Source organism: Leucopleurus acutus (genome assembly GCF_964270905.1).
Source record: "Leucopleurus acutus genome assembly, chromosome: 8".
NCBI classification, from domain to species: domain Eukaryota; kingdom Metazoa; phylum Chordata; class Mammalia; order Artiodactyla; family Delphinidae; genus Leucopleurus; species Leucopleurus acutus.
In genome coordinates, this window is record NC_139151.1 from 62,034,802 (window position 1) to 62,057,062 (window position 22,261).

General features: G+C 48.7%; 1 protein-coding gene across 2 annotated transcripts in view; it reads left to right on the forward strand.

The window, feature by feature from the left end:
• The window catches only part of SYT9 (synaptotagmin 9), a 187,793-nt gene that overhangs the window by 133,427 nt on the left and 32,105 nt on the right, over window positions 1–22,261 (forward strand). The window contains exons 4-6 of one of the 2 annotated variants that reach the window (XM_082844199.1): window positions 2,606–2,726; window positions 4,193–4,364; window positions 6,488–6,617. In XM_082844199.1, the coding sequence (XP_082700325.1) occupies window positions 2,606–2,726; window positions 4,193–4,364; window positions 6,488–6,617 (423 nt within the window). Of the gene's footprint in view, window positions 1–2,605; window positions 2,727–4,192; window positions 4,365–6,487; window positions 6,618–22,261 lie in introns of those variants that run through there. The other variant, XM_082844200.1, reaches the window with a different exon arrangement.

Here is a 22,261-nt window from a genome sequence, read left to right on the forward strand (position 1 = left end):
GTATCCCAGCACGTCCATCACTTCTCAGGGGACCACATCTGTTGTTCACCACGGCAAAAACAGCTCTCAGCACCTGGACGAGAGCAGTGTTCAGCAACCACAACCACAGCAAATGTTAGAAGAATAAGTGAATAAATGAATGGACGGATGGATGATGGATGAAAAGGAAAATGTGTATGATTATCCACAGTGTACTCTGGGGAAAGGCGTGACTTAGGTGGTATGTACATAAGAAAAGGACATATTTTACGATTATACTTAAAAACTTTTGTATTTGAATTTTATCATTTTTACCTTCATAATTTAGATAATTTTAAATGATTTATTTTTAAAACACTTGGAAATCAAACCAAACATTTTCCCCTTAATAAATCTTTCTTTAATTTGCTCAGGGTTTTTTAAGTACGAAAGTGGACTTTTGCCCTAGTTCATATTCTGAATATATGACCAAATCTGAAGCGCAATTTTTTTTCCTTTTAACTCGTGAGCAAACAGCAGTATCATGTAAATATTTATGAATGAAGTTTACGTTGGGGAAAAATGTACTTAGGGCAAAAGTAGCTTGACACGTTACATTCAGTTATGTGCCTTGGTCTTGAGGGCAGGGACTGCATCATCACATCTTGAGCCCTACAGAGCCTGTGCGGTGTGGGCCCTCAGAAAGTGTATGCCGCAAAAATGATGATGAAGCTTCTTAGGCATGGTTTTGGTTGCTCCTGTTTTACTGTGTAAAACCAAGATTATTAGGGCAGGATGAGAGGAGAGGGGGCTTGAGCCAGGTGCAGTGAAAAGTCCTCTGAGAAGAACACGTGTCTGGGCCTTTCTGCTTAAGGCACACAGGAAAGGTCCAAGGGCAAAGGAATAGGCCAGGGAGTATAGAGGGGGAAAGATAATTTATGGGGACAGCTGTCCCTGCTCTTTCTCCTCCGCCACCAGCAGGAAGCTGGGTCAGATCCTTCAGTAACAGCAGGCCCTACTCCTGCAGTTGGGAACCCGGGAGCACAAAGCAGTCCAGCACCTGCCCCGTGTGACACCTCCACCCCAGGGGGAAAGGCCCAGCTACCTGGGTCTCTTGATATTAGGGCTCCAGGAACCAGAAGAGCCTGGCATGCTTGCGAGGAGAGGTCATTTATTTACATGAAGCAGGGAGAGCTCGAGGACACAGAGCGATCCATCTGCCTTAGCGACTAAACAGACTCCCTTCGCCTCATCCTCCTGCAGAAGCGGTCAAGGAGGGAGGTTGGGCGAGGTGACCTTACAGAGCTCAATCTGTGCTTCTAAAAATAGTAGCATCCTTGGAGAATCAAGGAGGGGAGGGGAGGCTGTGGATGTTGTGGGCAAAAACCGGACTCCCCAGAGCATTGTCAGTATGAAACTGTATTAATTAGACACAGACACCCAGCTTGATAACCTCAGGTATCACAGAAATTGAAACTAAATGAACTGGCTTTTTTTTTTTCCTTTCTGGTTATACTTTCCCTGGGCTAAAAAGGAGAAAGAGAATTGTGTCTTCTGACCTATTTGAATGACTGCACACTACCCCAGGAGATGTTTTCCCCTGCAGAGGGAAATGGGGCTTCTTAGAGACACATCGAGAGAAGGCAAGCGCTGCAGCAAAGTGGGAGCCAGGGGGGTCAGGCGTTGGGGGCCTGCGGGGTCTGGGTCCCCACCTCTCTCTTCCTGCCTGGAGACTGCGCAGGGGCTGGGCAGGTGTCCAGGTGTGTCCAGGGCTGTCACGGGCTGCCACTCTCAGGCTGCGGCAGGGTCTTCGTCGAGAGCCCTGTAGGGACTAGGTGTTTGCAGGGTCCAGTGGAGCCACGTGCTGGTCTGCACAAGCTGCATGTGACCAGGTTGCGTGCGGTGCTCTGGTGGGTGGAGGGGTGTGTGTGTGCGTGCGCGTGCACATGCTGGGATGGGGAGTGTTTGCAGGAGTGTACGGAGGTATTGCAGCAAACTTGGGGTGGGGGGGTCTCTGTAGGGAGGTGTGTGGAGCTATAGGGGAAGAATGCACATGGACGGTGACTGGAGGACTTCGCGGGCTATGTGAGACCTGTGGGTAAAACTGTGGGGGAAAAGCTCTGTAGGAAATGGGGGTTAGGAGTCTCCAAGGGGCTGTACGGAGACCTGTCTGAGGGAGTGCACGAGGCTGTGGGTGGGCTGTGTGCAGAGCCTGTCTGGGCTGCCAGTGGGGCAGCCCAGCACTGTGGGGCAGCTCTTGTTTAGCTTTGTCCTGCGGGCTCTGAGTGGATGTGATGGGGATATGAGCGGGGCCACACAGGGGGCTCCGTAGGGATAGTTAGGGCTTTGGGGGCTTCTGCTCTGGGGGCTGCTGTGGGCCGCGGGACCTGTGTGATGCTGTGCAGGGCTGCAGGTAGCTGGATAGAGGGGCAGAACCCTGGATGGTGTCCACAGCTCTGCCGTTTAAAGATGAGTGTGCTTCCTTAGGGAGGGTGCTCCCAAAGTGCAGGCGTTTAGTGTCCTTCATCTGATTGATTACGTGAAGGGAAGGAGCAGTGCGGCCCCTTGCAATGCTGCCCTGGCCCTGCTTCTGTGTGCGCCAGGCTGAGGACACTTTCTAATGCTTCAGTTTGTGTTCTCTCAACAGGACAACGTGGATCTTGGAGAGCTGATGTTTTCCCTCTGCTATCTTCCCACGGCTGGCAGGCTGACCATTACCATTATAAAAGCAAGGAATTTAAAGGCAATGGACATAACGGGAGCATCAGGTGGGACAAGCTCAAATGCAGATTTCTTCCTACGTTCTTACGGAGCACCTTATGAAGCTTCCAGTAGAGTAATAAAGTGCACGGACTTTGGAACCAAACTGCCTAAGTTTAATCCTAGTCCTAGACCTAATAGCTGTGTGACCTTGAACAAGTCACTTAATCTCTCTGGGCTTTAGATTCCCCCTCTGTAAAAATGAGGACAATAATAGTATCTGGCTCTTTCGGTCGTTACAGGATTAAGTGAGTTAACACATATGACCCCTAAGAACGGTGCCTGGCACACACTAAATGCTCCTCAGCGTTAGCTCTCATTATTATTACCATTGTTCTCTCTTAGGTCTTCTCCTTCACATAATTGTGGACTGGACCTACAGTTTGCACGTGCTGATATAGCTTATCTAATTGGGTCCTTCCTCACATACAAGCAATCACCATCACCTCAGGCTTTTAGAAGATTGATATCCAATATCCTTATATAAAAGGTCCATCAGTGAACTATGCAGTTTGGTTTTTCCAGTGAATCAAGCATGTAGCCTTAAATTCTAAACCCTAACAGAAAATACCCTGATATGCAGTTCCTTTTATACAAGTTCACAAGCCACCTCTTCGGGGGCTCCCAAAATGTGGTCGCAAAACCCCCAGTTCACTGGCTTTTGGTCACTGAAATCAACAGATGCAATATATTTTGCTTCCTGGATGCCAGTGTTTTATTCAAGCAGAAAAGAAGATATGGCCTCTTCTGGCCCTCTAAGTCGCCCCGGACAGTGTATGGGTGTCAGAGCAGCACATGGTTAGGCAGGCGAAGCAAGAAGGACTCCCCACTGAGCAGAATAGTGAGGTGAAACCAAGGAAGTTCCACCTGAAGCAGAGTCCAGCCTTGCCACCTGTCACCCCATCCCAGCATGGCCCCACAAGCAAGCCTGTGTCCTTTCTCTCCCCGCTGAACTGCTTCTCCCTTTGCACCCCGACTGCAGGCAGCTCTAGGGCTTGAGGCCCCTGCACTGAAGGAAACCCACCCCCACCCCAAGGTTTCCCAGTCCTCTAGGAATTTAGCTTGTCCCTTTCCTAAAGACCTAGTTTTTAGAAAAAGATTCCCCGAGGTGGCTGCAAGTCAGGTCCTGCAGCCTGTTTCCCCATGCTTTGGAAATGGCTTTGCATTTCCCTTCCTGTGACAGCCAAGCAGGTCCTGGATCCTAATCTAATTCGGTAACATGTTTTCACACTATTTTTAAATTCCACTCATTTTGAGGGGAGAGAGTCCTGTGCTTTTTCCTGAATGAATGACTCAGTTATCCCAACTCCAGTCCCTGCCCAGACATCGTGTTAATTAAAATCCTCAAACTCCAGTCCACAGGCAGGTAAAGGGGTTCTGCGTACCATGGTCCTTGAAAGTCTGCCGTGACGAAACTGCTGGCCTAGATATGCATGTATCCTCACAGTACCTCTGCTTCTCATGGTCTGTACAGATCCCTACGTGAAAGTCTCATTGATGTCTGATGGCAGACGATTGAAGAAGAGGAAAACGTCCACCAAGAGGAACACTCTGAACCCTGTTTACAACGAAGCCATAGTCTTTGACGTCCCTCCCGAGAATATTGACCAAATCTACTTGTCCATAGCGGTCATGGACTACGACCGGTGAGAGGCCTAGAGCTGTTTCTCATTGCAAGTCCACTATGCCCAGGGTTGGGGCACGGGGGGTGCCAGCTGTGGACTCTTAGCTGGTGTCTTAGTGCAGCCACAGGAGGAGAGTCAGGTGAGACTCTGAGAGCTGATTGACAAGGAGTCACCATTTTACAAACGATGGGGTAGAGTCAGATTACCAAAGTGCCTCTAAGCTCTCCCATTTCTTCTTTCTTTCTCCTCCTCCATTCTCCTTCCTCCTCTACTTCTTCCCCTCTCCATCCCTGTACACCCCTCAGAATCTCACCTTAGAGAACTGTGACCCCACAGATCATAATCTTCTCTCTGGCAATCCTACCTGGCCTTCAGCAGAAAGATTCCACTCAAAACAGCAGAATGATTACTTTAGCCAGACCATCAACATTTCTAAATACATAATTTTGTTCTTTTTTTTTTTCTTCTCCCTATGTGTTTAATAAAGATCGTTTCTATCCACGTAAGTCTGAAAGCAAACACAGAAATGTTCTCTTGAAAATGCTAGAGTCAGTATGGATGACAGGGTACATTAAAATGTATAAGATGCTCGACTTTCTAATTAATACAGCACAGAAGAGATATTTATAGCCTGCATTGTAGCCAATTGTGTATTTAAAGGACAGATTTGAAAAACAGTCATTTTAATATGCAAAGGAAGTACCAACAGGGAATTATACATGTTAAACTAGTCATTAGACTGAAATGCAAAGTCTGTTTTTAATTGGAAACCTCCCACATGGTCTGGGCACAATTATAAAAAAAACAAAAAAAGTCTGACTTCTAATATCTTACAGTATTATTTGCAGCTGAAAATTTTCCCACAGACCCCTGAAATGTCAGTAAGGCAGCCTCAATGCCCTGAACACTCTTTCCAGAGATGCCTGGGTGAAGCATAATCGTCTTGCAACCCAGGGGGCACGTGGGTTGGCTCAGCTGCCCATGGGTGTGATAGCCCACGCTGGGCAGTAGACCTCATCTTGTCTCCTCTGGACGACACACAACACAAATAGTGTCGGGCCACAGGAGGGGACATTGCCCACCAGCCGTGGAAGGCTGGGCCAGTATTTTTCAAGCTATTGCCAAGTTTCCCGCATCGACAAATCTGATTATGTGAGCTCTGCTTCAATTTAATTCTCAGTAAACTCATGAATCTGGCCTGGAAAAATCCATGGCAGAATTCATGGGGCTTCTGCATGCAACTGATTTTAATGAGCATAGAATCCAATATCCTTCACACTGCTTCCCCACCCTTGTCTCCCCCTTGCTCCCTATACACAAATAGGAGAAAAATCCCTCATCCTTGTAGGAAGGAAAAAGAAAGAGAAGAAGTCTGTGAATTTGGATCCCAGAGAGTTAAAGGATGGGCCATGTCATTCTGGATATATGCAAAGGACTTCTAACCAAAAACCGTTAAGGAAAAAAGAAATGGTCCAAGGCAGAGATCTACCCAGGGATGTTTCAGAAATACTAGCTAAGTATTAAAGGAGCTGAGTATTTCTGCAGTAGGGAACTCAAGTTGGGTCAAAGAAGCAAAGCTGGGCTTGCAAGGAAGGAGGGAAGAGCACAAAAAGACAACATGTTCTCTAAAGAGAGGGGTTGCAAGATGATCCAGGAGCCTCCTCCACTCTGCCCCCTTTGTGAGCTCAAGGCTACAGCTGACAGACTCAGAGCTTCTCCCTTACCCATACTTGGTTCCCTCTTGCAGGAATGAAGCAGCCATTAGTGCAAGAAACTCTTTTCAGATAGCCCCCTTTTCATTACATGGATTTGGGGGCCTGAGGTCAATCTTGTTCCAGAACCAGAGGTGACAGCCTTTGCATGCAGCAGGGAGTTCTTCCAACACAGGTTCTTGGGAACAAGCTAAGCCACGCCAGTGTTCCAACAGCTGAGCCGTGTGAGGGCCAGATTCTGGTCTTCCTTTCTGTGCCCCGAGTGAAATATTGTAACCCGAGTCTTAGTGGCTATTAAGCTTGGCCTGTAGTTTTAAATTAGGGAATGAAAAGGACCACCCCTTCCCTAATTCCTCTGTCAGTTTAACTGAGTAGTTGCTGCTCTTACATACCAAAATTTCAGGAAAAAACTATTGTGCACCGTTTTCACAGTGTAGGTCACAATGAGATCATCGGCGTGTGTCAAGTAGGCAACGAAGCTGAGAGGCTGGGCAGAGACCACTGGAGTGAAATGCTGTCATATCCGCGCAAGCCCATTGCACACTGGCATTCCCTGGTGGAGGTAAGACCCTACTCCCACGTGCTCCTCTTTGCAGAAGAATAAATGCTTTGCTGTTGAAATGCAGGAGCCACCAAAAATGTGAGTGTACCAGGGTCTATGGTCATCGATGTGTTTCCCTGGTTGCATTTCCTGGGACCGCTTGTTGGGTATTGCATTCAATCTGAGATTGAGTCTGTGCTCCCTGCCAGTCTGGTAGGTTTTGAACATTGATCAGGGATCATCTGTTACTTTGATTGTTTTCAAAAAAGATCAAGATTCTCTTATTTCATGTTATGGCTTTGGGTTGACCTTTGGAGGACATCTGCAGGATCTGAGTGAGTGTGGAGGTCCAGGCCATCATAGAGTGACTTACAGCTAGCATCAGAAAAAACTTGAGACCGGGAGAGAGGAAGCATGGATTCTGAGACTGGCCGTAGCCTGAACCTGTGATTCTGGGCAAACTGGTTAGTATCAACTGTATATGATAAAAAACCCCAAGTCAACAAACCACAAAGTAACAAGTGAAATGGAAATTTATTTCTCTCTTACATAAAAAAGGTCCAGAGGAAGGTTGTCTAGGAAGGTTGTCTAGGCTGTTAAAGTGGCTCTGTGGCTGACAGAGATCTAGACTTCTGTCTTTCTGCTTCCCTGTCCCAGTGTGAGGTGTTTTTTTTTGTTTGGTTGGTTTTTTTGAGGTCACCTCATTGAGCAACATGGCTGCTAAGCTCCAACCATCACATATCTCCCAGGCCATAGAAAGATGAAGACAAGAGCCCAAAGCATACACATTCTTTTTTAAAGGGTTTTCCTTGATGTCTTATGCAACACTGCTACTTCCATTTAAATTAGTCACAGAACTTAGTCATACAGACATGTATGGTTGCAAGGGAGGGTAGGAAGTGTATTCTTTTTGTCAGTGGCAATGTGCCCAACTGAAAAAGCAGGATTCTCGTTGCAAGGTAGAAGAAGAGAGTGGGTACTTGGAGGCAGTGGACCGTGGTTCTGCCTCCCATCCTCGTTCATTCACTCACTCCCCCATCCTTTCCTTCTCATTTATTCTTCCCCCATTCATCCTTACTCAGTGACTCACCCTCTTTTTTATTTACTAACTCATTCTCTCAGAAATAAATTGCATTCTCTAAGTGACATTTCTGTGGGGCAAATGCCATATTAGATAGAGAAAATATAGATGTAAGAAACCTTTCCTTTCCTTGAAGAGCTTATAGACCATAAGAGAGAGGATGGCATGGAAACTGATCACTGAGGTGCACAGTCATAAGCGTTATCATCTACATCAAGTGCTACGGGGGCACCAGGGAAGCAAGTGTCATGCTTGGATGAGCTTGTCCATGAAGGATTAGTCCCTCCTGCTCTTGGGAAACGAAGAGAACCTGAGCCCCTGGGAACAGGGACACCAGAGAGCGTGCGTTCCAGGCAGAGAGCTTCCTCTCACTCTCCCAGAGCAGGCAGCTCTGTTCCCTGCAAAGCCATCCTGAGAGGCCAAGACCAGAGCCTCACCCAGTGTGGATTCTGCTGCCCTGGCCAGTCAGGAGAGTCTAAGTAAACATGCAGGGCAGCCATAGAGAGGCAGGAGGGCCCCAGAGGATGAAGGGACAGTCTCTCTTTGTTGGAGACCCTGCCGGAGGGGAGGAACAGGACAGGGTCTCTCAAGGAGAGCCTAGGGCCCTCCTAATTTGCAGGTCCTTGAGGACACCTCTGTCCTTGGGCCGTAGAAGTGAAGACTGTTTCCTGGGCTCAAAATTAATCCGTCCGGGAGACCATAGAACCTGTGAACCACTTCACAGTGCGGGGGACTGGTGCTAGCTACAGTGCACATCGCTTCTTCAGTTCCTGGTGGAATTCTCAGAGGAGTCTATCTGTGGACTGCCAGAGCCCGTCACCAGCAGGGGCAGTTAGAGCACTTGGATAGGCTTTTTACGCCCTTACAGAGTCACTGCCGACTTTCATTCTTATTTGTAACCTGAAGTGTCAAAGGCTGTCAGGGCTCTGTGCCTCTCGGGACACAGGAAATGGGAAAGGAGTGAGGATCAGGGGTGTGGCGTGGGGCTGAGACAGGAGCCCTGATTGTGTGCACGAGCACTTCTGTCTCAGTGACCTTGCCAGGGAGTGACTGTGGATGGGGCTGTGAACACAGGGCCCCGAGCACGGCGCGTGCACCTTACAGGAGGGAACGTGTGGAAAGCGGGCCTGGGAGGCTGCCCTCATTGCCCAGGAGGAAGCACCCTATGACTGGCTGCCCGGGAGCCATGCCTTAAACCCTGAGCACTTGGCTTACTGCAAATCGGTGTTGGACAGTTTTGTGAGAGATACGTGTTTTTAGAGTTAAACCGCTGAAACTTGGGGGTCATTTGTTACAGCAGCTAGAATTACTTCGGCGAATTCAGTGGTCTTTTCTCAATGGTTGCAGCAGAACTAAGGAAATGAAATGTCCCTTATATGAAAGGCAAACCAAGGAAGGCTTTTCCTGCCCTGTTGCTTCATGTGTCTTTGAAGTACATGCCTGGGACTTCGGATCCATCCTGAGAGGAGAAGCCATACTTTCCCTTTTAAGAATAAACATGTTATGAGCGGAATTGGGGCAGTGGTACCGGATGAGATGAAAAGCCGTGTCAGAGGGTTGACCGTGCTTTGCTGACAGCTGTCAGGATGGAGGAGGCCGTGGGCAGAGCGGTTTTGACGTGGATGGACCTAGATTCAAATCCCTGTGCTGCCACTCAGTTGCTTGTTTTTCCCTTGCTGAATCTCAGTTTTTCTCCTCTGTAAAGTGGCTGTAATAGTGCCTGTCCCACAAGGGTGATTGTGAGGATTAAAGAATCTAATGTGTGTGAAGCACCATGGCTGGCACCCAGTAAATGCTCAGTAAAATTCCCAGTTATGACCATTACTGTGTACGTCCCACATTCTGAGGGATTGCTGTGTGTCCTCATGGGACTGTCGCACAAAGAAACATGATAATGTTGGTCACGGAGGGAAAAAGGAAGGTTGGGCGTACCCCACACCCCACATGCTGGTGAGCCATGACCTCCCGCTGGGAGAAGGGGTCATTTGTGACTTGACTGGATATAGACACACGTATCTCAGTTCTGTTCTTTCTCCTGTCTTCCTTGGCCTTAAAGGTAAGTTGCTGATACACTAAGAACCGTTAACTTTTCTGCTGTAAAACAAAAACAGCAATTAAGTTGCACTTCTCTGGATGTGTGTGTGTGTGTGTGTGTGTGTGTGTGTGTGTGTATACATAAGCATTTGTGTAAGAATGAATGAGAGAGAAAGAGAAGAGAGAAGATCTGGGGTAGTTAGGATTTAGTACGAAGGGAGGCTGGCCTGGCAGAAGCTCTTCGCTGCCGGGGGCTGAGGGACCAGGTCAGAACTGAACCCTGAGCCCTGCAGAGATCTGGCAGCCTGCTTGGGGCTGCATCCAACACCCCCTGACCTTGCCAGAGCAGGTGGCAGATGGAGTCTTCAAAGCCAATGAGTTCAGAAATCCATTTCTCTCTCAGAGAATCTGGATGGCTTCACTGCACACTCAAAGGTCAGCCAGTGCCGTTCCCTTTTCTCTCCATGATGTCAGAGGCTTGGGAAGCTGTGTAAACTCCCTCGGTGGGCTGCCTGGGCCCTGGGGACAGGAGCATCCCCTCCACGGAGCCTCAGGGGATGACAGAGCTCTGACAGAGCTCCCACAGCCCTCTCCTCCATATATCCAAGAGAAGATGGTGCTGGCCTGGCCGCATCCCGGCACCTTTCCCACCCCTGCACGTGGAGCTGGCCCACACCATGCAGCTCCGGGGACAATAATAGAAATAGTTCCAGGCTTTCATCACTTCCGTGTGAAGTGCTGCCTGACCTCTGGATGAACAAGTAGTAAACTTGGTTTGGTGGGAAGAGCAGACCACAGACACCATTGGGTTAAGTCAGTTTTTACTTTTCTATAAGGGATAGACTCCAATCAGAATACACAGTGAAGGTCTGCAGCATTCCCCTGATTGACAGATGTAAGATTCTAAACCCCAAAGTCCTGCTCAAGGGTGCTCAGGTGTGAACAAATCTTCCTATCGCCAAGCTCAGCATTTTCTCTGTGCACCTGGTTAGTCTGACAGTCTGCAGGGCCACCTCAAAGAGCTGGAAGCCCCCTGCAACTCAGGGTTATGCAGTTCCCAGCATAACTAGGGGCAGGTGTGGCACAGTACACCCTGGCAGAAACTTCCAGCCTCTGCTGCCTTAAGGGTGTAGATTTAGAGCTGTATAGCTAAGGCAAATGTCATCACCCAGACTCGACTGGGAGTTACTCTAGCAGGCCCTTTAAACAAGCTCTAGATATTATCCATCAGGGCCTACCCGGAGTCTTAAAAGTCCACGCATTCCCAAGATTACCCAGGTTGGGTTAAGTGTCCACCCCGGTCCAGTTTGCCAGAGGTCAGGGGTCATGGAAATGTGACCTGGTCCCACTCCAGCAGGAGTGTTGAGAGGAGACTTGCTGAGAAGTGTCCCCCTGGCAGGACAGGGAAATGGACACAAGTGGCCCCAATCTTCTGCTTCCCAGAAGATTTTGAAGTGAGGGCGTCAAAAGCTTTATTACTCTGGGCCAACTGCTATTCACAGCAGATTTAGGAAAGAGGAGTGATTCCCCAGAAAGAGGAGGGGTTGACTGGAACTGAACCTGGATCAGGTTCCCATCAGGGAGTTTGAGTGTGTGTAGGCCTGGGGTCCTGGTGAGGGCTAGACCAGCAGAGAAGGAAACTGAAACCAGAAAGAAAAAAGCAGGCACTAGGCACAGGGTGGGAAAGCCCAAGGGAGTTGCAACCTGCCTCCTGTCTCCTTCCTCCTTCCCAAGCTGGCGCCTAGGCGAGAGAAGCACAAAGGCCCTGGTGACAAGGGGAGATCTGTGTGCTTGCATCTGACCAGGCGTGTTGTCCAGCTTGTCTTTGGCCATCAGATGACGTCGTCACGACGTGTGCTGCCGGGACCCCCTCGAGGCTGACCAGGCCACACTGCGCCTCTTGACTGCCCTGCAGATCTCTGAGGCCTTGGCACACCTCTCGCCTGAGAGGTTTTCTTTGCAGCCCTTGGTACAGGTCACTTTCCCACTTACTGGACACCCCCCCCCAAAAAAAACCCTTGTCGGCCAATATTGTCACCTCCTTTCCACATCTTCCAAGCATTCAGGGACACACAGGAGCTGCAGGAGACTCAGCGCCATTACAGGCACCCTCTTCATGCCCATAAAGTTACGTGGCCATTTCTACCTGTTCCTCTAGCCCCATGTTGGCACAGGGGCCATTTCTGCCTTCACCTTCCTCCTCGACCCACCTGAAACTCCAGACTTCAAGCCTGAGCGGTGAAGCCAGGACCTCACATCAAGCCCCGCCCCCCATCTCCCTACCAAAGGCTCTCTACATCCTCTTTCCGGCTGGTGGAACCTTCCTTTGTATCAGAGCGTGATTTCCTTTATACTATGACTTAGGTTCAGATCTCCAAGGTTTCCTCTCAATGTGTAGAGGGAACATTTGGGATTTCGATGTGTCTCTTTTCTCTTGACAGGCCTGGCTTTGGAGACTTTTGTTTCTGTAGGGACTATCTGGTCATTGACCTATCTGATCATCACGTTATTTGCCCTCCGTTTGTAGGAACATATAACACTGATTCCTTTGCATGGGACAGCATGATTTACGGAGAATGGAAATACTGTCCCTGTTACACAGGTATTAAATTAGTATTTGAGGAATGAATGAAAGAATGAATGAAGGAGACATATAAGGAAAGCAGTTGGGTTCCTCTAGTTCTAAAGTCCCACAGTTTCCCACTCAAAGGAGTCCAAAGGAGAAGTCAGTTCGCAGCAAGATGTAAAAGTTATCAAGACTAAAAAAAAAAAAAAAAAAGGTATCAAGACTAAGTTTACAGTAGGCTCTTCAAATGGAGATGGTCCTTATTAAGCTCCAAGCTTTGATCACCTTTTCTCCATTTAGGAGAAGGACGTGAGAAGAGACCATTTCGCCCCTTGGTTCCCATGAACTGCCCTCTGATGGTAGTGGCTTTGCATTTCGAGTGCACTTGAGAAACATTCAGAACAATAACTTAGGCACCTTAGTAAATCATGAAGGTCCCCCTCATGCTGATGATATGCGTGTCCAGGTTCTAGAGTGCTTCAGTATCTTCTTTCATAAGAGACGGAGGAAGCAGAAACCACAGACATCCCTGCGGTGAATGGCAGACTGCTGTACCCTGAATGAGAACTGATCAGGAGGGATGACAAGGATATTAGCCCACAGGTTGGCTCTCTTTCCCAGGTTCTCACCAGGGAAACATTTTAGCAGCAATTTTATGTCAGGTAATGATTCACTCCCCCTACCTGTGAAGATAAAAAAGAGAAAAATAGAGGGAATGCATCTTTTGGACAAAATAAAGGACTTAGCATTGAGATTATATTTTTTCAAAAAATAAACTATTTTCATTGGGGGATTTAGTATGCCAATATCCATAAACACCAGCAGGGCCACTGAAGCACAACTGAATGCAAAGAACAAAGAAACGTGCTACATGTTGGGGATCTGAAAAACATGTAACAAACCTCTTAGAATCTGTGCCAGTTGATGTAAGTGAACAGAATACAGTTGGGACCAGTAGGCATGGTCAGTGTTAATGGGGTGTTGTGTTTCCAGCTGGTGGAGGGAATGGTCGGCAAACAAAGCCAAGAGCATTCAGTATTTCCCAAACAAGTCCTCCTTCTTGTGTAGAATTATCTGGTTTAGGGAAGAAAAAAAAAGGATGCTAAGCGTTTTCTCATCTTCAACTGGGGTACAAAACCGGTAACTCTTCCAGGTGTCTGTAGAAATAGCAGTCATACAAACTGCGGAAGCATTAAGGTAAACACTAGAGGTATAAAAGATAATACCATTGTGTTGGAAAATAGCATTGCTGCTCAAACAGAAAGTCAACTGCATCTTGACTCTCCTCTCTCACAAATGACCCTGTCCCAGCAGTCACTGCCCTGGAGCGTTCCTGCGGCGCACTTGAATGGTAATTAAATAAGAAAGTGGCTAACAATGGGCTTGGGCCTTCAGCAGTCTCATCTCCAAGAACGGCATTCCGGTGTGACTGCTAATACTGTGGGCTGATGGGCCAGTTCTTCCCCCCCCCCCCCCCGTAGATGAAATGAACTAGAATGGCTTATGCCAACCTCTGAAAGAGCCACACTCCCTCGTGATTATCTGTGGGGAGGAGAGGACTTCCTGGGTTAGGGGGCCAAGGCAAGGGTGGAGCATCCTGGTGTCAACTGGAAAAAAATGGACAACCTAGAAGTTGAGAGTTATGTTTTATTCGGCTCACAAAACTGAGAACTTAAGCCCGGGACGCAGCCTCTCTGACAGCTCTGAGGGACTGCTCCAAAGAGGAAGGGGAGGAACCAGGATGTATATGAGTTTTTGCAACAAAGACCAGGTAGTCGGAACATCAAGATTACTGTTAATTAAACAAGACCCGATATCTCAAGGCAAGGAAGTTAGCGCTTTTCTGTGTGAGGGAAGATGCAAGAGTCTGGGCTCACTGAAATCGTTCCTTTGACCTGCACCTCAGCTCTCTGGGGCCAGCATCCTGTGCTTTCTCATCCTGAGTCTCCTCAGGGTGCACTGTCGGGGATGGTTTGCTGGGGGGCATCCTGCGTCGGGGAGGCTGTAATGGGAAGGCTTGATGGCTGCAACATCCTTTGTGGTCTTTTTGCTGGCGGGGGGGGGGGGGGGGCGGGGGGAAGGTTGGTTTTGGTTTTATGGCCACGCCACGTGGCTTGCAGAATCTCAGTTCCCCGACCGGGGATTGAACCCAGACCACTGCAATGAAAGGGAGACCTAACCACTGGACCGCCAGGGAATTCCCCAACATCCTTTGTTCACTGATGTGACAGGCAACATTTTTCCATCGTTAATGGCAAAGGACAGAATGTCTAGAAGGCCGCTGCTCCTGGAAATGCGTCTTTCAGAGGATGTGCCTGTTGAACGCTGTCTGCCAAATGTCAGCAGAACAACCTATTGAAAAGACAAAGCTGAGTTTACTGCTTACCTGGTAATTGAAGGGGAAGGGCAGGGTCTGATCGATACTTTCAAGTATGGTTTAAGGTGGACCTTTCAGTGTGGCATGGGGGATGATTCAGGGGATGGGGAAGCTTGGTTAGGGTTGGGTAAAGATCATGATGTAATAGTTTAGGTGGACACAGCAAGGTGAGGATTTTGAGACCAGGATTCAAAGAGTTTTGGGGTATAAACCGTCTGTTGATACTTTCTAAGGAAGAGTTGATGGTTTTCTGGAAAGTCCCAGTAATGAGCAATAATGTTGTCTGCAACTTTCATCTGTCTTGGCCAGAGTCTCTGGGAATAGTAAAGTTAATGTTAATGAAGCCAATAGAATAGTAAAGGCAAGTTAACGTGGAGTGCATCCTATAGACAGATGGCTGTGTTGGGGTAGATGGCTTTAGTTCGCACACCCCAAGAACAAAAAACAGAACGAGGGCTGACAAGGAGCCTGCCTAGTGCTGTGGGTACCCACACAGACAGCAGGATGTCCTTCTGATGGCCATGACTTCTCCTTGGGGATTCTAAGGAGCCTGGCTCCATCCTTGGCTCCAGTAATGGAACTAAGACCTAGTCCGGGGCTAACCCAGTCAAGCCAACCATGGGGATTAGTACTATCTAAGCTGATTCAGTCAGATAGTATTAGAGAGCATTTGGTGTGAATGCTTGGACAAAGCCGCTGTCTCTTTCTTGTTGGATGTAAGTAAAGAAGCATACACGACAGGAACAGCTGTAGCCCTCTGGACCTCTAGAGGAAGCAGGGTTAGGGTGAGGCCAACCCCACAGGTGGCAGAATAGGGAGAGAAAAAGAGTTCAGACCCTCGATCATATGGTTGAGTTGCTGGATCAAGCCTGTCCTGAACATAGTGTTACCTCTGGCCCTTATGAATACGTAAGCACATACATTTCCTTTGTTACGTAAGCACTACGAGGTAGGATTTCTGTTACTTTAAACAGAAAATATCCGGGACATAGGCGAACACCCACCCCTGTCCCAACTGGTGTTCCCTTGCAGTGAAGAGAACCATCCCCAAAGATGTCATGATATCATCTCATCCGTCTTGCTCACTGTGGTATGTCCAATGTCTACCAAAGTAAGTGGCACAGGACAGACATTCAGTAAAATTTTCCTAATGAAACAAATTGTCACTGTTTGGTGAATTAGCTTGTGTGTTGAAACAGTTGTGGCCAAAAGAGAGACTCTCTGCTCTTAATGACACAAATACTGTATAAAGTGAGGGGGAAAGCTGCTTTCCTTTTGCATTTATGTCTTATTTTTCCAAAGGAAAAATCAAATGCTGTGTGGATCTGAAGGACCCACGGATAGCTCGCCATGTTATGATGGCTCCCATGGGTTGTAAAAGGCACGGTTTCCTGAAGAGTGAGGATCCGTCACATGATTTTCTCCTACCATGTACTGCATTTCATTTGTTTAGAATGAAAAGGAGCAGGAAAACAAAGATGCGATTTTTTTTTTTCCTACGTAGCTCAGGATCTGAGTGGAGCTCCTTAAATAGTGTACACACTGACAGTCAGCGTCCAGGTTGAAAAAGTTTACTAGAGAAAGGTCATACGAACAATCAAGACAGCAGATGCCATCCAAAGGGATTAAGGTTGATGAAAATTAAGTAATGTCAACATTCCGGGTCTTCCTGTTACGGATGCTTAACGAAGTCTCTGACGGGGACGTGGAGGTGTGGATACAAACAGAATGCTTTTTCTTGGGCTCATCTGCATCTCCCTCCTTGTTGACTGGACACGGGCCCACACCGGGGAGCAGAGCTGAACGGGAACAGGCAGCACCTATTCATGAGGGGGAGATGGGCATGGAGGAATTGGCCTGGCTGCAGAGGGGTCTACACAGTCCGTCGTCAAGATACTGAGGCTGAGCATCTGGTGCTTGCGTCCTAGTTCTGGAAGCTTCCATTCAAAGATAGTGAGTGGGGCCCCCCAGTGACAGTGACTGTGGCCGCAGTGAACCAGGAGCCAGCCAGGGCTCAGGGTGGGCTTCTGTGTTCCAGCGCGTGATGGCAGAGCTCCTCACAGCGAGCGTTCAGGGTTGAGGTAGGATCCAAGCAGGATCTCAGGTTGGCTGGCTGGGGGTCAGCCTGGTGGAAAGGTGAGGGTGTGAGAATCGGACTGACTTTGGCACAGGAGGTCCAGGAATGCGTTGAGAGCCCAGGCCCCTTGGCTGTGGAAGGTTGTTATCACAGGACCTGAAGGCTGGCAGGGCAGCCACATGCCTGCAGTTCCGCCTCTCCAGCCTGCAGGGGCTAGTCAACATGGTCTTCAGAGGTGAGTAGCTGGGGGTGAGACAATCTGATCTTGCATTAAAATTTTTACATTCTTTAAAGTTGCAGAGCGTCCATTCCCTGTATGAGTGCTAATGGCTCCTATCCTACTGCTTAAAAATAATGTGACCCCCCCCAAAAAAATAATAATAATGTGACCCTTCCATTGCTCTTCAAGTATGAAACCAGAGTACCACGTGAATGTGGGCTCACCTAGAACTAAATCTTATATGAGGAATAGGAATCCAGGGGTCCTTGCCGAGAAAGAAGTAGTAAGAGAAATGGTACGCTCTCAGGGTAACAAGGGGAAGTCAGGGATAGCGCCTTGGGTCGCACTGATGCGTCCGGCAGTCTAAGCCGTCACACGCGGTGTTCCGTCCTCTCCCACCTCTTGTCCTGCTTCTGTCGCACGTCAGTCGGCACCAAAGAGTTAATAACAAAGGCCTTGAGAAATCTGCACTTTGTCAAGGGGAATAGCTTTTAGATCCAGCTGCTGCCGCCAGATGAGATGCTTGAAAGCAAGAACGGAAATAATAGGAAAGAAAAGGACTTTTGAAGCACGTGACAGTCTGTGAGGACTCCTCAGCCCAGCAGATGTTCCTCTTACCATTTCAAGCCAATAATTCTCTAAAGCCCCCCAGCCCAGCGTAGCTTCCTTCACTGTCTTTACAGGTTGTGTTTGAGTTCATGGGAGCCCAGGGGGCCCGCTCTGCTGGGTTTGGACTTCCTTGGTAGTAGGAACTAGGGACAGAGTTAATGATAGCAGTAGCCCTGAGCCCTGCATTGTAGTTGACGTGGATGGTTCTGAACTTCAGGAGCGTCCTTGAGCAACTGCAGATCCGTGGGTCAGCTGTCAAGACCAGAAGCGGACTCCATGAGCCAGGGCATGATGGGGAACCAGAGCTATGAAAGAAGAAACCTATCTGGGCCAGACTCAGAGCTTCACCCATTCCCATCCAGAGAGGAGGGCTTAGAAGTTAAGCCTGGGCCCCCTCCACCATCACCGCCTCTCCGTGCTCAGAGACCATTAGGTGACCTGTGTTTCTATAAGGCTCTGTTTTTCTGAGTGAGATGTGCTTGCTGCGTGGGATGGGGTGGGAGGTTGTATAAGGGGCCCTCCATGTGGTTGAAGAAGCTGAAGGAAGGGTAGATTTGGGGGAGAGAGAGAGGTGGTGGAGGGCAGCCAGCCATAGGGAAAGGAGTTTGGTGTTGGGGGAGAAGAGGAGTGAGGACAGCAGGGAAATAGAAGGCGTTTAAATAGACTTAGAGTCCATTTTGCCGGCAGGAGACAAGTTCACCTTCACAGCTCCAGGCAATCTTCAGTAGGATTGACGTGGATTTGCATTTGGATTGTAATATGAGAACTTGCTGAGTCTGACTCCCAGGCTAGAGGGTCCATGAAGGTCCTACAGGGTTCAAGATTATTTGTAATCTGCTGTTCACATGCATCTACAGATGTACAAATTTAAGGTGGTTCTTAGCAAATTGAAGCATACCTAAAGCCTTAAATTAATTGCTTAACACAGCTCTGTGCAGGTTTTGGAGTCTGGGTGTTTTTTTTCCTGAATTCTTTCCTGAAGCGAAATCTAATTTGGAAACTGAAGGTGTAAAACAGATAAATGCAAGAGCTACTGTGTCCGAAGCAGACAAAAACTGAGGAGCACAAATTCATTTAATCAAAGAGGAAGGTGTGACCCAGTTAAACGTCCTGGTGGACCAGCCCGGTTGTGCCGCATTGATGTCTAAAGGGAGGGGAACCGACAGCCGGCTCTGGCTCCTAGAGCTGCTGTGCTTGAGCAAATTACCTAATCTCTCTGAGGATCAGTTTCCTCCTCCATAAAATGGGGCTGCTAGTATCTGCTTTTAAATACCTGATGCGGTGATTAAATGATATAACATGTATGAAAGCTCCTAGCATAGTATCTGGGAATGAAGGATGCTCCCTGACTGTTCATTGAATAAGTGGGAAAATATATAACTCCACCCAACTTTTCAGTCACTCATTTTTGATGATGCTATTTCCATGCTCAAATAAGGATAACTTTGGGGAGGTATTCCAGGTTTGTCATTTCTCTGGCTTTGGGGATTTCCGGTGCTTCACAGAGACTTAGAACGTAGGGTGTAGCGCAATATTTCATTAAGTCCTTGATTGTACGTGGAATCGAGCAGTGTGCCCCGAATGCTCTTGGCTGTGATTTACAGTAAGAAGGACATTCTACGAATCACAACACACGTATAAAACTGCAACAAAAGTTTCATGAAATAATACACATCCATGGGATGCATTTTGGAGGAAAAAAACCTTTTCATTAAGAAAAAAGAATACCGGTCACAACCATGAAATTGATTTCACAAACCTATGACGGGTCACGATCCACACTCTGCAAAAATGAAATAAAGGACATGTACTTTTAGAAGGGCCAGTGGAATTTTGATGCCATATGGGAGTATTAAGAGGGAAATATGGAATCATAACCAGCATGCATTTTTAGGGCCATCCAGAATGCGTTTTCTCCAAAAGACCAGAATTCTAGATTTTTCATCACATCTCTTTGTCAGGAAACAACACCATCCCTTGGTTTGAGCTTCTCTGTGTAGGTAGCTGCATGTGCCACATTTGCGTGAGCACAAATAGATTATTTTTATCACAAATATATATGTATATTTTGCTTTTTTTTTTAATTTATTTTTCGCTGTGTTGGGTCTTCGTTGCCTTGCATGGGCTTTTTCTAGTTGCGGTGAGCGGGGGCTACTCTTTGTTGCGGTGCACGGGCTTCTCACTGCAGTGGCTTCTCTTATTGCGGAGCACAGGCTCTAGGCACGTGGGCTTCAGCAGTTGTGGCACGTGGGCTCAGTAGTTGTGGCTTGCGGGCTCTAGAGCGCAGGCTCAGTAGTTGTGGCGCACGGGCTTAGTGGCTCCGCAGCATCTGGGATCTTCCCGGACCAGGGCTCGAACCCATGTCCCCTGCATTGGCAGGCGGATTCTTAACCACTGCGCCACCAGGGAAGCCCTATCGCAAATATTTTAACCTTCTGGTTTGGAGTTGTGCTTTGCCTACAATGTTTAAACAGCACAGAGACACCAACTGTGTGTTTATAATTGAAGAAAAATGTTGGGTAAAGCCACAAAAGGAAGGAGTGGTGACTCTTGTTGGATGTGTGTGTTGCTGCTGTGAAAGAGTTCCCCGAGGTACCTGGCTCCACATTGACTCCCCCCTCCTGCCGGGTCCCAGGTACTGTCCGAAGTCCTGAGGACGCAGGGCCCGCCTCCAGGGAGACAGTGGGGGATTTGTACGGGAGCACAGGCAAGAAAGTTCCCAACCACTCGTTGGGGAAGGGTGGTGACCAGAGAGACACGATGACCCACTAAGGCAGGCTCTAGAAAATGAGTAGGAATCCTCCCATTCAGCAAAGAGGAAAAGGAACCTCAAGGAGAAAGGTGAACACTTCAAAGCCATGGTGGAAAAGAAGGGCTGGTGCCTGGGACACCAAGGAGTTCAGGATGACCAAAACACAGGGTACGCAGGGGACGGAAACAAGGCCAGAGAGGGAAGGAAACGATAAGGAATTTGAACTTTCTGCTGGGGCAGTAAAGGAGCTTTGGGGTAATTTTTGAGAAGAGCTGAGCATGCTCAAATGTGTGTTTTAAGAGAATCACACTGACCGTCTGGAGAAGCACGGGCTGGAGTAGTCAAGATGAGCCATGTTCAGGCCTGAAGAGGGAAGAAGTAGGGGGGACGGGTGGGAAAGGATGCAAAGGGTTCTGAGCGGTCAGGGGAGAGAGGAGCTCAGGACGATGAGCAGGCCTCTCTGTTGGCCAGATGGAGGGTCCTGGCGTCCACTGAGCTGCAGAACAGCGGAGAAGGGACAGGGTGTTTGGGGTAAGGGTCAGGGAAGAAGGAGCTGACAGGAGAGCGGGGAGATTAAGGAGGTTCACTGTGTGCCCAAAGCAGTAGAATTTGACAGATCTTACTGTTCCCGTGTTACTTTCCAAAAGATGCTCTCCTGGAAGGTATATTGTGACTTTAACCCCAGACGTGCACACACGCCTGCACGCGCCGCTTCTAGCTCCTACCCTTCTCTGAGCTGGCAGCCAGTCCGCTTCTGTTCTGGGCCCATGGCCACACGAAGGAGGCAGATTGGTTCACCTGGTCTTTAAATGAAAATGCTGATGCCCATAATCTGCTGACAAAAGGCTAATTAGCCTGAATTTTAAGTCCCAGATCCCTCGGGGAAGAGCACGTCAGGAAGCGCGCCAAGCTTTCCAGAGCGAAGCTGTCCCTGAATTAAGGGAGGTTGCAGGTTTTGTCTGCTGGCCCGCGTCTCAGACTCCACTGTGATCCCACTGAGGGGAGAGGGGACCTGGATTCAGACGGGCGGGCTTTTCCTATTGCAGCCCTCTCCCTGCTGACGCCGAGAGTGAGGACCGAAAAAAGAAGATTCTGGAGCAGCAGTCATGAAGGGCACTCAGACAGATGGGTGCCCTCTGAACAAGGAAGAAGTAGGGGGAACGAGGACCGGAGAGAGACACGGGAGACAGGGTCACGTGGAGGCGGTCCACGTCAGGTCACCAAGCAGCCTGGGACAAAATCTGTTCAAATCAACTGCACATTAAACGGTGTGATATCCTGAAATCATTCCTCGTCACTAGGCACCACTCCTCTGCCCCCTTCAGATTCTTCAGCTATCTAGAGAAGGATAGAACACCGCAGCCCTCCTGTGCGCACAGGGCGCGGCTGGCCCCCCTGAGCGTTGGTCTGTGTGTGTGTCCTTCCCCTGAGCAGGGCATCCTCAGCAGAGCTGGGGTGTCGCCAGGTGGGCGCGGGGCGTCCAGACTGGAGACAGACAAGGCCCAAGGAACTAGAGTTAATGAATACGGACAACTCCTTCCAGTGTCCTGGCTGAAAGGCGAAGGTAGGTCAGGCCAGTTGCTAGAAAACGGTGAAGGATTTTGAGAGCAGGATTTTCTTTTTCGGAAGCAAGAAATGTGAGCGTTTTTATAGGCTGTGGTAGAGGTCGAGAGGGAAGGCAAGACGGAAGAGAGAGGAGAGAGGGGATGACTGATGTGTGGGCTTTAACCTGGAGCCACATGGCCCTGGTCTACTCCCAGCTTTTCTCGCCGAGCACACAGGATGTTCCTCCCCGTTTCAGGCACAGCCCTTCCCCTGAGCAGGGCATCCTCAGCAGAGCTGGGGTGTCGCCAGGTGGGCGCGGGGCGTCCAGACTGGAGACAGACAAGGCCCAAGGAACTAGAGTTAATGAATACGGACAACTCCTTCCAGCGTCCTGGCTGAAAGGC